This window comes from Prionailurus viverrinus, chromosome C1 (genome assembly GCF_022837055.1).
Source record: "Prionailurus viverrinus isolate Anna chromosome C1, UM_Priviv_1.0, whole genome shotgun sequence".
NCBI classification, from domain to species: Eukaryota; Metazoa; Chordata; class Mammalia; order Carnivora; family Felidae; genus Prionailurus; species Prionailurus viverrinus.
In genome coordinates this window covers 164,489,089-164,512,684 of record NC_062568.1, presented here as the reverse complement: position 1 = coordinate 164,512,684, position 23,596 = coordinate 164,489,089, and the positions used below count along the sequence as shown (strand labels likewise).

The 23,596-nt window shown below is 38.8% G+C and overlaps 1 protein-coding gene across 9 annotated transcripts in view; it reads left to right on the top strand.

Moving 5' to 3' along the window:
- NFIA (nuclear factor I A) overlaps positions 1-23,596 on the top strand; it is a 377,388-nt gene that overhangs the window by 5,649 nt on the left and 348,143 nt on the right. For all 9 annotated transcript variants that reach the window (XM_047869648.1, XM_047869645.1, XM_047869644.1 and 6 more), the window contains one exon: positions 5,171-5,702. In XM_047869648.1, the coding sequence (XP_047725604.1) occupies positions 5,171-5,702 (532 nt within the window). The remainder of the gene's footprint in view (positions 1-5,170; positions 5,703-23,596) is intronic.

The following is a 23,596-nucleotide window of genomic DNA, read 5'->3' as shown; positions in this document are numbered from 1 at the left end:
CCTCTTATTAATGCGTTAATTAATATCGGGGCGATTGACTGCGGAACGGCGGTGTTTTCGGACGCCCCGCACGTGTTTCGGCGGGGTTGCAGCCCATGACACGCTGAAATCTGGACTCAGCGTTTCTGCAGCCGGCAGGCCGGTTTCTGTAGTTCCGCGGCGCCCGGGGAGGGGGCCGCCGACGGAGCCCACCGCACGCCCCGCACGCTCGGGGCAACCGAAACCTCCGGGTGCGGGAGAACTCGCGCCTCTGCGCCCACGGCCCGCGCGCGGAGCCCGCGCCGCGGCAGCCTCTCCAAACTCTTACTTTTGTTTATTGTTTGTCAGCCTTTGGGGTCCGGCCGCGGGAGGGACGCGGGCCGGCGTCCCGGGCCCCGGCCGGGACAGCGCCCCTCGGACGCGGGCGGGCGGGCGGGCGGCGGCGAGCCGGCCCCTGAGCTCGGCGGAGCAGGGCTGCGTGGACGCGCGTCCCCCAGCGCCGGCCGGGTGGAGCCTGCGTCCTCGCAGCTCGGCGCCCGCTCGCTTTCCCGAGTGAAAGTTTCGGTGCCGGGACGAGCCCACGCTGCGCAGGGCGGCGAGCCGCGGAGGCCGCGGGGCCGCGCGGGCCGGGGAGCGCCGGGCGGAGTTGGGCTCTGGGCCGCGAGCCCGAGCAGCAACCCGGGCCGGACGCGGCTCCCCCAACCCCCCCACCCCCCTCCCGCCGCCTCCCGCCACCGCGCGACTCGGGCAGCTCTGCGCGCAGGACGGGGGCAACTTTTCCCCTCCGACTCTGCTGACTCTACTCGGAGCGTGGGTCTCTCTCGCCCCCCGCCCCTCCTTCCCATGCCCTCCCTTTTCATCCCTCTCTTGTCTGCACCACCCCTAGGCAAAATATTGCTACTTCACGGCTCCAAATCTGGACCCTTTTGAATATATTATTTATTTTCTTTGAGTAAAAGGCATGAAGTCAAAGTGATTTTGCGCTAAAAACATTTTTTTTTTTTTGGAAAAGTGTGAGCTTTCATACTGTTTTGGTACATTGCAATCTGACCATTAATCACCTACGTGAAGTTGTATGCTTCATATAAAATGTTTATTTACCACTCCCTTAAAAAACCTGCTACCACTTACTGCTTTCATTTAGCAGGAGATAACGGTTTAACCGGAATACTTGATGAAAGGCTAAAAAAGTGCCAATAATTTTTTTCTTTTCCTTTCTAGATTCTGGATTTATTTTTCGTATGACATCCTTTCTTATTCCAATATCGAACAGTAATCATACCGGCTATTTGATCTCGGAAGACTCTTAAAAATGCATCTTTTATGTTGAAATGGTCTGTTTGGGATTTAGGCCTAGCCTTAGTAATGGGTAGCAGTTGCTTGTAGTTATTGTAAAAGTTTTTTATTTTTCGCTAGCAAACTTCCAAAGTTCCTATTTTGGGAACTGGTGGAATTAGGAAGGAAACTTTTCCAACCACTTCTGGCAAGGTTCACAATTGCATATGGATAAGATGCAAAGTGTCAGAGAATTTGAGTGAGTTATGACTTCAGTGAAAACGCTGAGTACGAAGCCTCAAGTTCTTGCTGGCCAAAGTTTGCCACCCAGAGAATGTGTAGACAATACCAGGGTGCTGCAAGAGTGGGGAATGACCTGAGCAGACCCATGAGCCTCTTCTCAAGTGAGCTCTCGAAGGATACATTTATATTTGGGGTTGGTGCATATGTGAGAATACCTGTGTCTCTGTGCAGGCCCAGGGCAGAGTCAGGTATTTGACAAAGCTGGATTCTCTTGGCTCATGAGCTATTATCACATTAAGAAAGTTTTGTTTTGTTTTGCTTTGTTTTTTAAACATATTTGGCAGTGTGATTGATACATTCACTAGGCCTTCTTCTGGAAACACCACTGAAGGAAACACTTAGTGTAACCGTTTGTGAAGCAAAGGTACACTAAATAGTGAATGAGAGCCATAGATTTTGAGGTCTTCTTTAAAAAATTGATTTACAGTTTTATTCAACTTGCTGGAACACCTACAAAGCTCTAGAGCCAGTTTTAGAAAGACAAACTTAGGTAGTTTATTGGTCATTAAAGAAAGTCCAGTCAGCACAGTGATAAAAGTACTCTAAATGAAAGAATGAACTCCATGTATGTGTGTGCAGTTTTTAAAACTTTATCAAGAAAATGTCAGACATCTTGTTTTAAACCATACAAGCATATCAAAACCATCCTTTACCTGACCATAGAATGATATAACCCAGTAGAAATTTATAGGTGAACCTTTAAAAAGTAGTTCCAGAAATATCAGCGCTCAGTGGTTCTTAAACTTGGCTTACTTACAAACAGATCAACGTTTAAGATGCTGATTCAAAGTCATACCGCTTTTGAAACAGGTTTTCAGGTTTGTTTTCATTGGTGGCCTCTAACTTTCTCACTGAGTACCTATGTACAACATTCTTTATTTTCTCTTGACTATTTTGGAATATTACATAGCGTATGGCAGTATGTGCAGCAACATGATTTATAAGGGCATACTTTTTTTTCAAAATTAATTTATGCTGTGCCTCGACATTACCTACAAGTTAACGATATTCTTTACTTTCGATGATCTAGAATATTTCTGATCGTGAGGTGAGAAAGATAACTAGCACTTTAATGGTACGTGGGAGTAAAGTTATACAAAATATTGTGGACTTTTATTGGCACATTCTTGAAACCTTTGGGGGGTAATAAGTCGTAAATACTTTTGATGCAAAATTGGGGACTTAGATTATTCTTAATGATTAGTTGACATAGTTGGCCTCGTTTAAGGGTTTTTATGATGAGATAGATAGGCATTTGGTTGGCAGGTAAGCAGAATCCTTTTGAACACGAATGAACACAGCTCACAGTTCTGTGAGAAGCTTTACTAGTAGGAGTCTCTTCCAACATTTAAATGCCATATCAGAATGCTTTTTTTAAAAATGTTTATTGTCATTAATAAACCTTTTAAGTGAGATAACATTTTAACATAAATGTGGATTGTTTGGAGTGTAGTTATGCTTTGCTTTATAAAATGGGGCTGAGATTTTAAAATGAAATCCTCCCTTTGGTGAAAGCTCACTTTGTAGTTAGGGCAGACTCCAGGAGTTCTTTGCATGATACCACAGAGCCTTGGTCCCTAGCATGTCCTGTGTATGTAAGGAAATCAGCCAATGTGAAGGACTGTTCCAAACCCCAGTTTTATGTATTTTAGAGCATTTCAAGGATGAGCTCAGAATTTAGTAATGTTTAAATGCTTTGCGGTTTGGTGTATACCTTATAAACCGTGACCTGAAAAATGCTCCCCCACCCCATTTCTGCCTTTTAAAGTATGGCAGTGAGAAAGATTCTCAGACATCAGAAATTAAAAAATGTTTATGGATAAAGGATAATATAATTCTTGTATTTTTCTCTGTTTCCTCTCCACTTAAAGAATGCACATATGTTATAAAAGCTGACTTCTCTTTTGGATTTTTATTGAATAAAAGCAGTTTTCAAAGCTAAACTTGAAATGCAGAGCCTAGAATTGGTTCATAGAAGAAAAAGATAAATGTCAATTAGTGAAATGATTTATTATGTATTACATTATTATGTACTTGCTTTAAAAATAGTTGTCTAGTGTTTACATGATTGATTATAATTTAGAATGTTTTAGCAGTCTTGGAAAATTGGAAAAATATTTTTCCAATTTTAACCTCTCCATTTACATTTGAACATTTAAAAAATTAATAATTTATAGTAATAATATTTTGGACATTACAGTTACTTGTGCCTCCAAAGTATATATTTAGAGGGATATTACAAACTGAAAAAGAATGCATTTTATAATATTTGTCTGTTCTACACCCTTCTTTAAAAAGTCATCAGATATCTCTTTGGTTTTCTTATCCTCATTCATTTGAAAGTAAATAATTTATCTTTTGGGGGTTTGTGCGGTGGAGAGAAGTTATGTAAGATCAGTGTGGGTTGGTTAATCAAAAGTTAGATGTACTCAGAAAGCTTTGTGGAGGTTACTGTTTAATTTTTCTTTAATTTTGTATTTATATTTCCTAAGAAAACATCAAGTAAAAGAATCAAACATTTTCATAGGACAGTAAGAAAAATGTGAACATCTTAAATTGAATTTTATTTTCAAATTACTTGCATTTTAAGAGGCAACCGTGGAGGGTTTTCCTGGAGTCTCGTAAACATTAAATGTACCAGCTTCTCTATTTCCTTGTGAGAAAAAGCCTGAAATATTATTTTCAAAAATTAAATAACGGTTCTCTTTTTTTAGGGACGATTATTCCTGAAGGCATTTCACGAAATTAACTGTATTTAGTTGCAACCCTGTTGTCACAATGACGCATTCTATTTACTATTTGGCATGTACGCTTTTCTTTGTTTTTCTCCCCCCTTTTCTTCCTTTTTGTTTCATTCCCACAGTATCAGCAAGTATGTCTTGGAAATAGATCTTTTATTTCAGCCTGAAGAATATCAAATTCATCTCTTCTTTTGTAGACGCCAAATTTTTCTAAGTTTTTGACTAAAAAAATCATACACAACTGTGATACTTAAGAAGGAATTAAGATGTTACCAAAATGACTGAGAAACAGATTAGAGTCTACAGGCAATATTTTTAGAGGGAAAGTCTTTGTTTTCATTGATCGTGGAGATGATTTTTTGCTCCTAGACTTCCATAAACATTGACTGGCATCTAAATGTTTAGGATTTGCCAATCTGGCGGCCGAGCCCTGGCTGTACTACAAGTAGTGAGGTCAAGGCTGGAGCAAAATTAGATATGCCTTTCTTGAAATAGGGTTAAGATTATATATCGTTATAAGCATTTCAATAAACTTCACTTACTATCTAAAGGATTTGGGACCTAAGCCTGGCAATAGAACCTGGTGCACTTTGGTGAACATATCAAAACATTTTAAGATTTTTAGCAATTTTTTTTGCCGAGATTGTGAGAAATGATACTGATAGTTTTCTATTTTCCCCCTCAGACTCCCTATAGGCATCCTCTGTATAATTTTGGTAAGGTAATGCTTGAGTCGACTTTCAAGTGAAATAAGCATGTTTTTTGTTGTTGTTGTTTTTTGTTGTTTTTTTTTTTTAAATGACTATCTGAAGAAAAGTTGTTTCCTTTTGTCTCCATTGTAGTTATACTTTTGTTTTTGTTCATCTCTCTAGGATGAGTTTCATCCTTTCATTGAAGCACTTCTGCCCCACGTCCGAGCCTTCGCCTACACATGGTTCAACCTGCAGGCCCGAAAACGAAAATACTTCAAAAAACATGAAAAGCGTATGTCAAAAGAAGAAGAGAGAGCCGTGAAGGATGAGTTGCTAAGTGAAAAACCAGAGGTCAAGCAGAAGTGGGCATCTCGACTTCTGGCCAAGTTACGGAAAGATATCCGCCCCGAGTACCGAGAGGATTTTGTTCTTACAGTTACAGGGAAAAAGCCTCCATGTTGTGTTCTTTCCAACCCAGACCAGAAAGGCAAGATGCGAAGAATTGACTGCCTTCGACAGGCAGATAAAGTCTGGAGGTTGGACCTCGTTATGGTGATTTTATTTAAAGGTATTCCGCTCGAAAGTACTGATGGTGAGCGCCTTGTAAAGTCCCCACAGTGCTCGAATCCAGGGCTCTGTGTGCAGCCCCATCACATAGGGGTTTCTGTTAAGGAACTCGATTTATATTTGGCATACTTTGTGCATGCAGCAGGTAAGTGCAATGGTGAGACGTTGTTCTTCTTTCTCGTGTGTTTCTTTTCTGCTGACCTCTGTATATGCCGGGCCATTCCGGCCCCCTCCAAGTGGCAGGCCACATACGTAGAGACAGGTGTGGTTGCAAAGGTGAACCAAAGTCAGAATAGCCAGAAGCCCTGGTGTCTGAGGGGACATCTTCACTCAGGTGGAAAAACGTAGCTTTGAGAGGATTCTCCCCAAGTTCAGTTCTCTTGGCGAGTAGTGTTATCAGAGGTGTTGGTAGTTCTGTGATATGTTTAAACCACGTTTTTTGATGATGGGCGAGAGAAGCCTCATAACACCTTTCTCATAAAGGGGGTATTTTGAATGGCAGGTGATCTAGTTGAAAAGCACTGAGTTTGGTGGTGAGGCAGTATTTTTAGTTGCTTATCTTCTGGGAGTGTTTTTAACCTACTGGGGCCTCTTGGACCCCATGCGTATTAAGAAGATGTGGTAAGATTACTGTCAAATTGCTGATCATTTATGAAGGAAAAAGAATCACATTAATACGCAAACTTTAGTAGCTTTGTACTTAGGAATTCGCATTGTTGTCTAAGATAGCTGAAGGAAAAACAAACCAACTCTTTACGCAATTGATGGTAAGGTTAATCTTAAAAGTAACCAACCTGGGTAGTGCATGAATGCGCTGAGAAATTGATATTGATCATTGATGGAGTGAGTTGCTTTGATTGGTGATAAAATTCTTTATTGTTTCAAGGCTGTTTTTGAGGCATGTTTTACCTGTGTATGTTATACCATTCTAGAGTAGCATTCAGGATAAAACTACTGAGGGCTGACTAAAAGAATGCATTTTTACTTTGTTTCTTTTGCCTCATTTTAGACAAAAGGTTCATTGTGTTATGTGAAAGCTCAGGTCTTGTGTAACTTGTTGACTTTTTATATGTACATATCGGTCTTGCTGGATTTTACCTTCATGGCAGTTACTTGAGCCAGATGAAAGAAAGATGGTTGTGGAATCCTACCAGTAGGCTCTTTTGGGGTTCATATATTCATGTTTTTCTCCCCACAAAGAAGAGAGGTGTTACCTGTAAGATCAACACTGTACTGTTTTGCAGAATGTTTTTAATTCTAAAAATGCGAGCTATTTTTTAAAGTCAGCTGATAGCCTATTCTCTATTATTTTCCTCAATATATGTTTTAGAAAGAACTTTTGTTACCCATCTGTCCTTACATAAGAAACTGGAGAAATTAACTTTGCAAGCATGTCACATTATCATTTGCATTCTGTTGGCAGGGGATAGATGAGTATTTTAGAGGATGTGATCTGTAAGTGTTTCAAATATTTGGGTTTTGGAGAATGTGTACTTAATTGTAAGAAGCGCCTGTTGCTTTAGCCAGTTCTGGGTAGTGAAAATGAAAAGGCAGCACCTCTCCAATGACCTCTAGACAGGAACAAGTATCCTTTTCTTAATCCCCCTTTCACCCTATTGTTACTTTGTTCTCTCTATTGAAAAAGCAGAGTTAAATTTTTAAGAAATGTATTTGCGTACATAAGTGGAGATTCTGACAGGGAAAGGCAAGGTGCGGAAAAAAAAAAAAGGATGGGTGCTACAGGTGCTTTCAGGGAGCACCCTTTAAGATCTTGGGGTTAATCTTTTTGATATTTAGAAAAGTCAATCATTTATAAATTGTCGCCAGTGCTTTAATTGGCCAGCATAGAGAAACGAGGGTACCAACAGGTGACACACACCGTGGCTTGCGCTTCCTTACCAGGTACGTCGAGGTGAAGTACCGGTGACCTCTGTCGGGGCGAGAAGAATCGTTCTCAGTGTGAGATACAAACGTTTCCCTTAGATTGAAAGAGCCGCAGGCTCTCCAGTGATTGCCATTACATGTGTTCTCCTTCGTTGTTGACCGTTTGTTCCTGTGCCGTTGCTGCAAATCCTTGAGCTCACACGGTGGCTGGTTGTCTCAATACCTGAAGGATTATGTGGGTAACGTGACAGGTAGAAGGTTGCTTAGGAGAGTTAGCATCCCTATTGCTTATGAAAGATTTATTGACAGCAACGTGGATCAGACTACCTCTCGGTTTGGTTTTCCTGACGTATCCCAGAATCCCCTGTTAGGCCTGAATGGCAGCCAAGTGTTAGGCCATTGGCTTTCACGGAGCGCAGTAATGGCTGCTTCTCTGTGCACGCAACAGGACGGCTGCAGAAGAAAATATTAAGGGCCTTTTGTCTGACAATAGTTCAAATTTGATTTAAGAGATTTAGAGACCTGTTATTTGTGGACGGGAAGCTAGTTGCCAATACAAATACGAGGTAGATCGGTCAACTTACATACAACTGATTTGACAAGCATCTGTTATAATACTGAAGATTTGTAAACACTAAACAATGTTTTTACCTCCTTAAAAGTTTTGAGAACTTGCCAGTATTGGCAGGAGGCAGAGACTCTGAAACGTGCTTCAAGAAACATGCCAAAACCATTGTGGCCTTTTCACCTTTAGTAAATTTTTTTTCCCACTCTCTCTGAAAATGTTGGATTTTTTTTTCTTCCAAAATGCCATTTCCCCCACTACATAGCTCCCAAAATAAGATTTTTTTCCCTTTTAAAAACTTGTACAATAATTATTGCTTCAAGCCTCAGCTTTTTCATTGGTAGGAAGTTGAAATCTTAGAACACACGTATGAATACTGGAAGCTAGTGCAGAATCAATCATTCTTTAAAAGTGGAGGTGATTTCTCCTAAGACTGATTGAGATGCTAAAATACAATACATAAACCACCTTCCAATTTTTTTCCCCTCTAAATCCAGTGGTGTTAGAACTGTCTGAATTTTGTGGCTGATAAACAGTAACAAGGGTAATGAAATTGGAGTGATTCCATAAGCCTGAGAATTTCATCTCGTTAAAAGTATAAAAGAGTAAAACCATTTTATGCCCTTAATTTGGTCTTTATTTGAGTTGTCCTTCCGTATGTATCGTATGACAACTTGGAGATATTATGGAATTGTGGCAAATGGCTTTCTTTGTGGGCGTGTAACAGTAAAGCTAATTTATGACCAGTCTTTACCAGATGATCTGAATCAGAATCTACAATATACCCGGCACGTGGCAAGGTCACAATTTAAGTTGTTAAGGTCATAACCTTAGCCACCAGGCATTTGACCTTTTAGATAAAGTTAACCTTTGTTCATTAGTAGGCACTCAACCGAGAACTTTCTGGAGAGTTTTTTTTTTTTTTTTTTTTTTTTTTAACCGCGTCTGTATAACTTCTGGTAATGTAATCAGATTCTAGAAAGATTCTCAGTTGAGTTCGGTAAATTTTGTTGGGAGGTTCGACTTTTTAAGGACTCCTCTCTTAGATAGAGGTAAGTTGCTGTATCTAAACTATAGAATGATAGTGTCACAATTTATTTTTGATAGCTATTACCTGCTGTGAGGTGGAATGAAAGCTCTGAGGCAGCCGTGTGGAGACATTTAAAAAGTAAAATTAAATAAATAGAATTATATTTAAATCAACTGAGTAAGGCCTTTGCTAATTTTCGAGCGGCATAAGGCCCAAAGCTAAATTGCAATAAGCATCTTCACTTTTTGCAGATGAGGAATTTCCTAAGACTGGAAGTATTTTTAGTGGCCTTAAAATTTGCTTTGAAAGACTAATAAATGACCGGAATTTGTCAGGTAGTTACTGTAATTGTTGATTAGCCAGTGACAGAGTGAATTGAATTTGTCCCAGTGTCCTAACACGAGTAGTGTTAGTTTTAAGGTAGAAGGTGACCAATTTTACACAGTACTGTTTTACTACAGCAGCTACTGGTTGCTTCCATGCTGGCCCTGCTGCTCCCTTTGCTTAGTTTTGCTTGGACCAGGAATAGTAACGGTCCTGTCACTCACTGAAAGAGCTATTTGCGGTGTGTGGGAAGTCTGGTACCTGTTCTGTAAACCTGTACGGCCAGTATTACTGATGACCACATTACTTGCACCATATTGTTCATTTAATCATGCTGTTGTGAATGCTCCCTTTAAATTATTTACATTCGGCCAGTTTTATTCTGATGTGCCACGTATTATTCCATTTCAACAAAGGGAGAGATAGTCCCATTCAGGTGCATTTTAGTTTTATTTTGGCTTCATGATTGCCATTCCTTCATATAGTAATAGAGAAAGCCGTGATATGCAGATAGACCAGATGGTCATGTTGACAGATTGAGAATTCACTTCCTACTGCTTCAGAGCAGGTGTAAGATTGGGAGTGTCTGTGTATGAGCGTGTGTGTGCTTCGTGTGCATGTGTGTGCACATTCAGGCTGCACACAGAGTGCTCTTTAGAGCACTGCAAATGATTTCTTTTTTTAAAAAGCTGTTACTTTAAATACACTGTAACTCTATGTGTAAGGTTAGCAGAGCATATAGAATGAGGATTGTAAACATTTTTAAGTGACTAATGTTAGATTGTTATAGTTTATAATTTTATGCTGAATTAGTTACGGTAATTTCTTAATTTTTAAGTGACTTAGTGCATTAGTTTGCATCAGTATTGCATATCTAAAATATGTTCAGTATATTTTGTTAGCAGGCATACATGCGTATGTGTGTATTTATGTTCAAGTTTAGGACGAGCATTATGTAATTACGCTTTTTCAGTACCTCAGTAAACTCCTTAGTAGAAGGGTGTGCAGCTAGTTTCTGGGATTTAGAATAATAAGCTGTATTCAGAAAAAGAGGGAGTAAGACTAATGCACAGTGACGTTTCAAATTAAAAGAGTAAGTACCACCCTGTCTCAAACTCTAACCGTAATCTTAAGCTAAACTCAAGGTAGATTTTGTGGCTGACTGATCCATTCCAAATTATTGGTATATGCACCATTTTAGAAAATTTCATTTATTTTTTTGTCTTTTAATTCTTTAAAGGAAATAGCACCAACAGTCAACAGACTTGAGATAAATATGGCTTTTATGTCCTTCAATGTTTGTGTAACTTGAGGGTAGTAACAATATCCTTTGTCTAGAATGTAGTGAAAAAGATGGAAATTCAAAGGCAGAGAGGGTATAGGAATAGGGAGGAAAGGTTGTTCGGAGTAAACTTATGAACGGAGGTCAGCTCATTTATGGCTAAGAGGTTTGAATGTTGGTAAGAAATTTCCCAATGCTGCTGGCTTAGATTTGCCTTGTCTTCTTTTCCACCCAGTGATGAATAGCATTAATTTAAACCTATTTAGGGCTAGTGTGGGAGAAACCACAGCCTTTGTTGTGGTCACTGCTGTACACAGTAGGACTGGGTGTTTCACTTGGTTAAGGCCTCAAGCTGCTTCCACAGGATGCAGAATGGCCTGTCAGTTTTTAAAAACTTGCACAGAAGCAGCAACAATTCTAATTGCTTGCAAATGTTAATATAGATTATTGAAAGCAATTCTGAGGTTAGAATAGAAGCAAAAACATGAAATACAGATTGAATTCACTGAGAATGTTAAACACCAGTTTATTACCATCTCAGCAATAATTTCCCCATCTTTATTTAGAGGTTAAATCTTGTTTTTAAATATATTATAAACTCTACATCCTTGCGAGGTGGGAGGTGTGGGGTAAGGGGAAGGAAGAAGTCAGGTGGAGGAGGAAGAGAATGAATGAACTGGCATGCTTTGTTAAGAAACACAAAACTGAATTTAATCGCAAATGGAGATGCTCTCAAAGTGTTTTGGTTTAAGTAGTGACTGTAAAAGGATCCCAAGCACCTAGGTATCAAGTGGAGAATTTTATAATCCGTCCCCCTGCGTGCGTGTTTTGGCACCATTTGTTTCAGACTCAGAGAGTGTTTGGGGCTTTTGGAGTTCCTATTCAAAATTTTAGAAAAGAAAACTTTTGCGAAAATTCTTTTTATCTTTTGAAGGGTCCCGTAAGGGACACTGTGACATGCATAAACTTGGGAAAGGGACTGTTGAGATGTTTATGATTATTACCATCTTTTTAAAGCGATAACTTACAGTGTTATCAAAATTTTGGCTGTTGTTTCGGCAACTGTAAGATACAGATTATTGATCTAAACTTTAGAGTCCCTCTGAACTTAGCAGAATTGTCTAGCTGCTGCCAAGACAGAAACAACTTTTACCCTAGGTCTTTCCCAGAATATTAGCAAACAACGCTTCATGTGTCCTTACGATCATTTCTCAGTGTAAAAGTATATTTTCTCTGATAACAGCACTAGCCCTCCTATGAATATTCTAGTTAAATAAACATGGCTTGTGAGGCAGAGAAAGAAGTCCGCAGTTGACAAATTGTGACAACCACGTGGAGAGGATATTTTTGCCGTTCTCTTTGCAAAAGCAACTAAATAAGACAAAATTAAGAGAAAAAAGTTCTCTTTTTCTTGATACGTATCTTGGCCTGTGTTGGTCTTCCTTGAAGCATAATATATTGCTAATCCCAAACCTAGAAATGATCAGGGCAATGATAATAGCTAGAGATTGAAGTAGAATAGCTTTAGTGTTCTTTGAGACCTTTAAACTTACTTCTCTTCATGTCTTTCACACGCTTTCCTAGTGGTAAATATTTTGGACCTAGATCAATTGAAAGTAAAGAAAAGGACATGGGGGAAGAAAGGAAGGCAGGAAGGTGAACTTTTATTGAGTTGTCTGTTTTGCGGCAAGCATTATCCTGAGTTTTGCCATACATGGTAGTTTTCTTTTTTTTTTTCTCTCTCTCTCTCTCTTCCTTTCTTATTCTTTTCTTTAAAAAATCATGGCAATATTGTAAATAAATATGTGTTCTTCATTTGTGCAGGCGAAAATAAAGTCTCAGAGTGTGCAAGTGACATGTGTATAGTAAGATTAAAACCGAGGCCTTCTGATTCCAAACCACTTCTCTTCCACTTACAGTTAAGATCCGCTCTGTATCCCTCTCTCTTATCCTGTCGTGTGGGGGTCGGGTGTCATTTAAATGGTATCCCACACCTACCTTGAATCAGAGGGAAAGAAAAAAGTCAAAATCCAGACCCTTCCCATGGAGACGTTCTAACTGTGGAGTCCAGTTCTGAGGCACAGAATGAGTCCATACTTGGCTAAGAGAGGGAGAAAACGTTCTTATGCTTTTGTCAGTGTTGGGGTCCAAAGTCTGGAGTGACTTGTTCTTTCTTGTTTTTAGAATGTTGAAGCTCAGTGAATACAAGCACTATAACAGGTTTAAGATCCCCTCCCCCCCCCCCTTTTTCTAAGATAGATGAATGGTTCTAGGTGTTTTGGGAAGCCACTGAGAATTAAAGCAAGCATTAGTTTAAAAATCAGAATTGCACGTAATGTTTTACGAGGTAAAATTTATACATATTTTCTTATGTGCACAAAAGGTATATTTCTAACTTCTCTTCATGATTAGATAAAAAAATTTAAATTTACATTACTCTAAACAGATCCTTTGATTACGGCCTCGTGTATCATTATTTAAAAAAAAAGCAAAAATTGAGTTTTATTTGTTAAAATTGTTTTTTAATATTAAAGAGAAAGAAAAAATGAAAAGAGGAACAAGGTTCATCTTAATGCCCTTAAATGACTGATTAATTGATGGATATATTTAATACCCTTATTTTCATATCTTTAAACTTAAGCAAGATTAATTCTTAATGACCTCAGTGTAAAAATTCAAAGCCCCATTCAACATGAATTTTCTAATTGTAAATAGAAAAAAAGACCAGTAATTATAATTTATACTACATTCATTATATGTCTATTAATTCTTCTAGGGTTTATTTAAAAAATAAGCTGCTGAGCTGAATTTATATTGAATAAAATAGAAATGTAGCTTGCTTTTGAAGTTGCTTTTTTAGAAATGCTAATAAATTAAAAGTTAGGGTTGTTCGGAGTCACTGTCAGTTATGCCAGAAAGAGAAAACTGAAGTGTATGAGTAAAAGTATAAATTGGAAACGAGAGGATTGGAATAAAAAAATAGGATTCACACCCCATTGTCCCATACTGCATCCCTTTTGATGTCTCTGATGAGTGTTTATGGTGGTCCCAATAACCTCTGAGTTTCCAGACCAAATAGTTTTCAGAGCATATATATTCAGATAAATATTTTAATGGCTATTTTCGTAGGTTAAAAATGTGAGGTGAAACAAAAGTAACAATAAGACGTATCTTTAAAAACGAATACAATTTCAAAATTTGTATGTATGTCTGTTTAGCATCTGCCATTGTCAGGCTGTTGTCTTTGTTGCTATGGTTTGGGTGATTTTATTTCCTTTTGTAATTTTGCCAGCCCATGATTGGATAGTGCAACATGTTCATGCTGTTGGGGAAGATGTATCTGTGGTGAGTTTTATAGCTTGATCTGAGTGGTAATTCTTGGTATGGAAAGCTATTTATTTGTCAGTGGATAATAGGAACTTGTGCTACTATATCAATTATTTAATTTTCAAAATTAGGGACATATTATTTACTGTGGGGAACTCAGAACTGTCTCTGCTGTTATGTGCCTGCCTCTTCCCCTATTGGAAGCATCTCGAATTCTGCGTATTTTAATCTTAAAGGGATTATTTAATTTTAAACTCCTACATGCAGTGAATATTCTACATGCAGGATCCCATCATTGTCACTTTCAAATATTCCATTGCCTTTCAAAGGAGCTGACATTACAAGTCCTTAGGTTGACAAATTCTCATCAACTTTTGTGAAAAATTTGGCTGCAGAAGGAGTAAAGTCAAAAGAGGGCCATAGACAGATGGATTTCAGTGTTTAGATGACATCAAGCCCTTCTCCGTGGCATTTTTAAACATTCCAAATGAGTGAGGAATGGAGATGCTTAAAGAGCTCACTATAGAATGAGTAATTAAGATACTATGTATCTGCATGTAAACCTTCGTAAGCATCCTATTCAGCAGAGCTGTATGGGCTCAGACACCATGGCAGATTAGCAGTGAAAATCATAAATATCTTTTATGCTGAGCACAATTTGTAAATAGTATTAGATATTAAAGATGTTGATGGAAACCAACGTAGAGCTGAGAACATAATTTTAGCATTAAGTAATTGGGAGTTAAAGATGAGTGGGTTACAAACGTTTAAGGTCAAGCAAGGGTTCTGGATAAGAATTTGGCAAAAGCCGCTCAGTATCTTTGTGTGACCATAGCAAGATTTTCGCACGGACGCATATTGTATGAAAAATTAGTAGGTTACTAACGTCTCTGATTCATTTAGTTGGCTTTTCCTCCCCTTCTTTTAAATGGTGGAGGTTCTCTTTTTGGAGAGGAGTTTCAAGTAACTTCTGAGAATGAAGTCTTTGTAACTTGATGCTGTTCAACAGCATAACTATTGTTGTATGTTCCTGTCAGGGAAGGATAGTCATTGCAGTACTTTTATTGTATGGGCTCTTAGTATGTGACAAGGACTTTTATTAAGAATTCTTTCTTTTTTTTCTGTTAGATGTACTTTTGGAAGTCCCTCCTCCTCCCTACCCAGTCAAGAATTACAGAGGTTTTAAATAACAGTCAAATGATTTTAAAAATTATTTTCTTGGTGTATCCACTGTATGGACAAAAGTCTTATTTTCAAGGAAGGTTCTGGAATTCGTGTGCTTTTAGATTTTCCGTAAAATAAAGTGGGAGAAGTAATTAACAGAAAAGTGCCATCTCATCGGGGCCAGGATGTACACAGTTCTTTGGAGAATGAGGATATGACAGCCTGAAATGTTAGGGTTGAAGCACTAATTGTTCTAAAGATATTTGCTCCTCATCTCAGAAAAGACGGCAAACATGCAAAATGGATAAATGTAATCCTTTGTACTTTTACCACCTACATTTTTAAACTACAGTAACTCTGATTCCTCTAGAAAGGTCAGAGGTTTCAGACAGAAAGCTTTGTAATTCTTCAAAGAGAGACATTTTCAATTTTGCTGTATAAAGACTGATTATGCACAGCTTTTTTACTTTATTTACAGTTGAGCCTCAGAGGTTCTGGGGTGGGGGCAATGCTGAATCCGTGAAGACGTGTCATGAGACAGCAGAAGTGGATGGAAACAGATAGATTGGGGAGGAGCACAGATTCCCACTTAGAGATGCACATTTCTGGCCCTTTATTACCAATCGCCTTGTTTAAAAGTGAAGACAGGACAGTGCCTTTTGCTCTGTACGTAGAGCGTTCTGTGATAGACTCTAAATATTTTGGGCATCTCCAGGAATTTACATATCTGGGTGCCTTTTCTTAGGGTTGGCTTTGTTGGTTTTTCTAAACTGTGGATATGGGCTTCTCTGGTTTTATGTGAGTTTCTTTGTTTCTATTTTGTTTTCCTTTTGGACCTCTCCAAGTTTGGGAGAATTGTTCATGTTGGGTGGCAGGGGTGAGCAGAGATGGTAGTTGACTTCTGTTGTGGGTTACTCCCATTATTCGGGGAAACAGAGGCTCAGAGAGTGTTAGTAACTCACTCAGGGTTTTGCCAAGAGTAAGTGGCGAAACCAGGATTAAAGCCAGATCCATCAGAACCCAGACTTGTGTGGTTAACCTCTATAATATTTAAATTGGCTTTTCATATATATTATTTTATTAGCTTTTCACATAAACCTTAAATTTAGGTAGGGGAGCTTTTTGTTATAATTACCTTTCTGCAGATGAAGACGCAGAGAGGCTGAGTAACATCTCCATGGTATGATGGTTAGTTAGTGGTTAGGGCTTTTTATCTCCAGGGTGTTCCCCAAGATATCAGGCTCTCTGAGCGCCACCCCTGAATTTATGGATGGGGTAAAAGTTTTCACTGGAAGTATGTAACAGTGCTGAAAGCCATGGTTTTCTCTGAAGCTGAAAAAATAGTGAGCGACTAGAGCTTTTTCTGGTTTGTTAATAGATTTCAGCGTTTCAAACCTTGAAGGAAGCGGTCTTCATTTTACAAGGTGAAGACACCAAGTGCATGCATCCCAGGAGCTCCGAAGATAGAACATTCTCGTGTGAATTGGAGGACCACTGTAGCCTGTTGTTACCACAGGCTCTTTGGTTGGTGTTGGCATAGAAAATCTACCTCGGTTGCCTTCGTTGACAGATTCTACCACGTCACTGGCAACTTGATTCAGGAAACATATTTTGAGCGCTTGCTACCTGTTAGGCACCGTGCTAGATGCCAAGGATACAAAACTGAAGAAAATACTATGAGACGAGCTGATGCCATCTCGGGTGAAATTGATCCAGAAACTAAGATTTCAAAGCTTTTGATGTTTTTGAAGTAGGATCCTTACAAACTAATAGCCCATAGGAAGCTTTTTTTTTTTTAATTAAAAACAATTTTTTTTTTAATGTTTATTTATTTTTTTTTTTTTTTTTTTTTTTTTTTTAATTTTTTTTTTTAATTTTTTTTCAACATTTATTTATTTTTGGGACAGAGAGAGACAGAGCATGAACGGGGGAGGGACAGAGAGAGAGGGAGACACAGAATCGGAAACAGGCTCCAGGCTCTGAGCCATCAGCCCAGAGCCCGACGCGGGGCTCGAACTCACGGACCGCGAGATCGTGACCTGGCTGAAGTCGGACGCTTAACCGACTGCGCCACCCAGGCGCCCCAATGTTTATTTATTTTTGAGACACAGGGAGAGAGACCACGAGTTGGGGAGGGGCAGAGAGAGAGAGGGAGACACAGAATCTGAAACAGGCTCCAGGCTCTGAGCTGTCAGCACAGAGCCTTGACACAGGGCTCGAACCCACGAACCGTGAGATCATGACCTGAGCCGAAGTCGGACGCTTAACCGACTGAGCCACCCAGGCGCCCCTTGTTTAAAATTTTTAATGTTTATTTTCAAGACAGAGAGACACAGAGCATGAGTGGGAGGATGGGCAGAGAGAGCGAGGCACAGAATCCAAAGCAGGCTCCAGGCTCCGAGCCCAGCGTGGGGCTCGAACTCACAAACTGTGAGATCACGACCTGAGCTGAAGTCGGACACTTAACCGACTGAGCCACCCAGGCGCCCCATGGAAGTTTTGAACATTTGCAGAACCAGCTGTTGCTGTTGCCTCCTTACTGTACCATTGGTACATGTTGAGGAATTCTCTCATTTGATGATACTTCTACTACGTTGTTAAATTTTCAGTTTTCTTATGTCAAAACTATCCGTGGAAGTGGAAAGAAAACCCAAGCAGAGACAGGACCGGGCACAGGTGTTTTTTATTACTTAATAGTTCACTGTGGCATGTTGGTGCACAAAAAAGTTCTATTTCTTCTTTAGAGGCCATCCTTCTTGTAATGCCGAAGGATAAAACAGAGTTATAGGAAAACTAAACAGCAGGAGAATGAGGGAGTGACAAACAGAAAGGAAGGGAAGGCCTTGGAGAGCAAGCCATGGTGAATTCATTTGGCAGTTGGTGGTAGTTCCTAAAACACAGCCAAGTCTCAGTATTATAGCCACTTAAATTCTCTGTTTTCCTCTATCTCTGAAGAAAGTTAGCAATCTTGAGACTTTTACACTGAAGTGGATTTTAAGTTGTCCGAGGTCTCAAGCTGCTTTGCCTTTCTTTCTCCTGTGAAAAGAAAACAGATATGGATTGCATTCAGACAGAAAGCACAGAAGAGGTCCTATATGTGCGAGTGTGTGTTAGTGTGTTAATGGGACAGCTGTGAGGGTCTTCTGGGAAAGTGTGTACAGATGGTGATAGGAAGGAGAACTATCGCATGTCTGATAAATGAAACACAAATAATGACCCAAAAATCTGGTGGTCCCAAACAGTGGATATTGGAGTTTTTTGTGTTTTTTTTTTCCCTTTTTTTTTTTTTTTTGGTTCTCTGTTCTATCTGCTTATTGTTTAATCTGAGAGTGAAATCTGTTTGCCCAGCCAATAATAAGTGTGCTTTTCTTTATATAGAGTGCAGAACAAATGATTTGTTCTGTAATTATTTTCAAAAGGCAGAAAATCTGTGTGTAACATTGAGAATGGCATGGGATTGTCATAGAAACTCACTCCGAACACTGTAAATAAAAATGGTTGGGGATTAGTCACAGTACCATGTGGGACATCATGAAACTGAAGACAGATTTCTTTGTTTTACAGGCAGTAAGAGAAGTGAGGCAAACTTGATAGAGTTCATGGGATGTTAGCAGTTCATTTCCTCCAGGGAGAACCATGTTGTCTTCAGATTAAATAAGCCACCTGGATACAGACTTTAAAATTTACCTGATGCTTTTAGCAACAGCTGATGTTCCCTTTATTCTAAGAGTGTTTTATCTCCAGATAATGGAAGTTTAACAAGTTTGAAAATCTCTGTTTTTGCTAACTCATCTTCAGAATCTCCCCCCTTCACTTCCCCTATACCTTCTTTCCTTGTAATCTTGAATAGCATTTTTATAGTTCTGGCCTTATTCTGGTTTCTTTCACGTGATATGAGTAAAGCTGAACACATTAACCCTAAGCAGACTTCATTAATGTAGTATATTTTAAATCCTATATATTCAGATTAGAATTGTGACTCTGCAATATAATACCCTTTTCTGTTTTTAAATCTGTTATTTAGGAGGAAGTTGTTTCAGAGTATTCTCATTGTCTGGGTCCAACATCTGGAAAAGGAATTGTTTGTCTTTAAATTTGGACTGAATACCCAATTGCAGATTCCCACCAGGGTGATGTTTCAATAAACTCTAATGTGTCAGCTTTGGATCCTTGAACTTTTAGAGGTAGGAGCTGACCTCTGAGAGGGGGTTTCAGGATGTAAGGAACTTAGTGTGTGGAATGACTCATGCTTCTGACAAGGCCACTTTCACGATGCTGTGCGTTATCGAATGTTCCTATTTGTAATCAAGAGAGTAGCTGCCATATTTAAATGAGGGTAAGGTGTATTTAGACAAATGTGGGATAATTAAAGTGAGTATATTCCCTTTCTAGATTGAGTTAACAGTGAATACAACTAACCTTGAAATTGGAGAGTGCACATGCGAGGTGATAAATGAGAATTTTGGTTCATGGAGTATACAGGGACAGGCTGCCTTCTTGCTGAAGGCTGTGGTCACACTTTATATCATTGTAAATGTGCATATATATATATATTTTTTTTTAAATATATTTTCTGTTTTTTTTAATTTTATTTTAGAGCACAAGCAGGGGAGAGGGGCAGAGGGAGAGAGAGAGTGTGAATCCCAGGCAGGCTGCATACTTTCTACAGAGCCTGATGCAGGACTCAATCCTACAACGTTGGGATCATGACCTGAGCCAAAATCAAGACTCAGACCCTCAACCGACTGAGCCACTCAGGCACCCATATGTTATATATACTATATACTATATACTATATACTATATACTATATACTATATACTATATACTATATACTATATATGTGTGTGTGTGTGTGTGTGTGTGTGTGTGTGTGTGTGTGTGTACCATTCCTTCTACTGAGCACATCCTCACTCACCTTTAATTGGTTAACATTGCTTAGGCCTTCTTCTGACCCCAGCACTGGCTGAGGGCCCCTTCCCGACATTTCCACAGTGTCCTGTTAGCACTGTGGTAGTGCTCACCGTTAGAACTTCATGCATCGTAATAAAATGATCTGTCTTCCAAATTGGGCTGTGATTTCTTTATGAGCAGAGACTGAGTTGTATTTATTTTTGTGTGCCCTCCCCCATACGGGTATGTAGGGCTCACCACCTGGTGTGTGTTCGGTACGTTTGTTGAGCTAGTGACCAAAGTGGAAAATCAGGCTTGAACAAAGCAAAAAGTTGTGAGATGTTTATAATATGGATTGAAAAACTAGGTGACATATAATATAGCTTTTGTTCCCTCAGGAATACTGAATTTATGCTTAATTTTGTTGTTGTTGTTTGGTCAGAATGATTTTCCCTTCTCACTTTATCATGTTAACTGATTTTTGTTTCTTCACCAAAATCCAAAGTTTCATGTTAACCCAAAGGAGGTACTGACATGTGAATAATCATTAATTCTGAAAATAAAGGTTTTGTGATGCTAGACTATTTATAAAAAAAACATTCAGGCTGTTTGTTTTCCCATCTAAGATCCTGGTCTTGACTTTTATCTGAACTGTGTACCCAGGAAAGTGATCAAGTTATAAAGCCACCGCTCCAACTTCTTTGTGAGGGAGTCCCCTTTATCCACCAGCAGGCATTTATCAAGTACCTACTGTGTGCTCAGTGCCCTGCTGGGAGGGAGAGTAAAGGATATCAGCTTCATGCTTGAATTTTTAAAAAGCATGATCTTGATTAAAAATGGAGCACTCTGCTCAAGATGGCACCCATTTTTGTTTGTTTTTGAACCCCGCACTGTCTTGCTCTGCAGGGAAAGTGTTTGTGGATCATACCCTTACCTCAAGTGAGAATTTCCAGGCTTGTCTGTCCTTAACGAAGCAGGGTACCTTTTGGCATGGTTCGAGAGGCCAGAGGCAGTAGTAGTAGAAGAGTTAAAGATCAGAATGAAGGTGTTGGGCCCCATTGTATGTGGTGACTCCTCTAAGTTCCCCCTGCTAGCCAGTGCTGTGCCCTCATTAAAACTGTTAGACCAATTTCATTAGCTCCAAAATGCACCAGCATATGTAAATCTTCTTTGTTTAATTGGAGACCTATTGATTGTAGGGTAACATAAGCCTCTCTAAGGGAAACAGAACCCAACTGAAGATAAGAGTTTCTTCCCCCCCAACACATACAGCATTCATGATTTTATTTCTCTAGGCATGTTCATTATCAACACCGTTCCACTGCAGATTTTCCCGTAAAGTGTTTCCGTCTGGCCCCGTCTTCATATCTAAAACCTCCTACTGGTTTCAGCAAAGAATAATGGAAGCATTTTGACAGAATATACATTACTGTCTTCCATTTTTTTTTTCTCTGAAACCTTAAAAATAATGAGAAACAAGAACTTTTAAAATCATATGAAAATCAATTTTCTTGAAAACTGAAAATGAAGCACATTCTTTTGTGCTTTCATAGACTATTAAAGGGGACCAAAATCTGGACATCTTCTTTAGGTGAACAGTCACTAAAAATATTCTAGTGGGGAATGAAAACTAGAATGTAATTTTTTTTTTTCAGTTACATCCTAATTGGATCTCAGAGCTGCAGAGAGGATAGTGTGCCCGCCTGTACTTTGCAAAGTGGTAGAAAGTGTGGGATTTGACCAGTGTACTTCGTAAGATTGGAACATTTTATAACTGTTAGGCTAATGAAAAAACTTGCATTTTAATATGTGTCTCCTTGCAATTCCATTCTTGTTTCTGAATTATAAGATTCAGGTCAAGGTCAATGCATAGCTATGTAATAAGAATCTTGAGAAGGAAAAATATCTGTTGTGATACTGTAGATTGTCATACAATAATTCAGAAATTATCTTTGAATGACAAAAGCACTAGCCCCAGACTGTATTGAAGTAAATATCTATTTTTCCTTTCTTAAAATTGTAGGAAAAACTATGTTTAAGAACTTGAATTAGAAAGCATTCTAATTTCTCTCTCTCTTAGAGGATTATTGATTTCTAAAGGAGATGTTTAATTAGTGAAATTATAGCATCTGGAAAAAAATTGGTTATTTTCCAGTTTTATTCTGTAGTTGAAGCTATCACGATGAATTCGTGGCCTTTCTTGTATTCGTCTTCTCTTGTTTGGTGTTGCTAGCTGAGCACCTCTCAGGGTGAGGAGTGTGTACTTAGATGGCATATAGTGGAGGGATCTTGACTAGTAGACAGTAACTTTATATCAGCGGCTATAATGCTTATCAGTGAAATTCTAACTTATTTAATTATTACTTAATTCTCTGATTATATTTTTGCATCTGGTGATCACCTTTATTCTGGCAAAGTATGGATGGAAAGACATTGCTATTTCATTTTCTTATTTCAGCATACCTGGGAAGGCATTTTGAAGTAGAATGTCTTTTTAAAGAACAGCGTAATCTGTGTACCTGTAAAACACATGTGCTGGAATTCTGACCAGGCTCCTAGTGAAACAGGGACGGCCTCCTTTCAGTTAAATTCATCCTTGTGGACTGCATGCCACTCCTGTTCAGTCCGGTTTTCAAAAATTTTCTCTTGGAGACAATTCATAGAAACTCAGTTCTTTAACTGAGTTATTTATAATAAGACATTTTCATTGGAAGGCAGCTTTGTATTCCTCTATCATCCCCTCTCTGCCAAACCACAACAATACCACCTTGTTGATTTCTTCACACACACAGAAAGGTGTGTGTGTGTGTGATATATGACATACAGTATATGATGTGTGTGTGTGTGTGTGTGTGTGTGTGTGTATGTATGTATTACTGCCCAACCATCTACAATAAACGTGGATCGTCCTTTCTTAGTCCCTTCCCAAGAATAGAAGTTCTTTGAAACCAAGTATAATCAGGACATAAAATGCAATGTTAAAAGGCTGACTGATGCATTTTAAGTCAAGCAGAAATGTGGATTATCTGCTGTTTGAATTTGTCCATACTGGAGTTTCTTCCTTTATCACAGCATCCTCCCTGTTGGCATGGGGAGCTGAGATTGGATTCAAAATACAAATTATTTATATCATTCAAGTAAAAAAGAATGAAGATTCCCACCCCTCAATTTGATTATTCATACATTTTCTTAGAGAAAAAAGGGACAGTGTTATTAAAATAAGTCAACATAGGTATTCAGTTGTATTTCTTTTAAAACTTTTTAGGACTGTTGCTGAAAGACTAAGATATTGTGAAAAATCATTTATTTTAATAAACATTACTGGTTTGATTTCATTATTTTCACTTTGTTTTTCAATGTAAGAATATATGTAAGATATTATAATGAAGACCTGTGAATCTACAACTGCACTCAAGAAGGAGAATATTACCAATACCTTGCATTTACTTCTATGTTCCCTGAAAATATCATCCATTATCCTGAGTATTGTGTTTACTGTTCCCCTCCTATGGAAAAAAAATGTTTTCACCACATATATGTGTATCAAATATCTTGTTAAGTCTTATTAAGT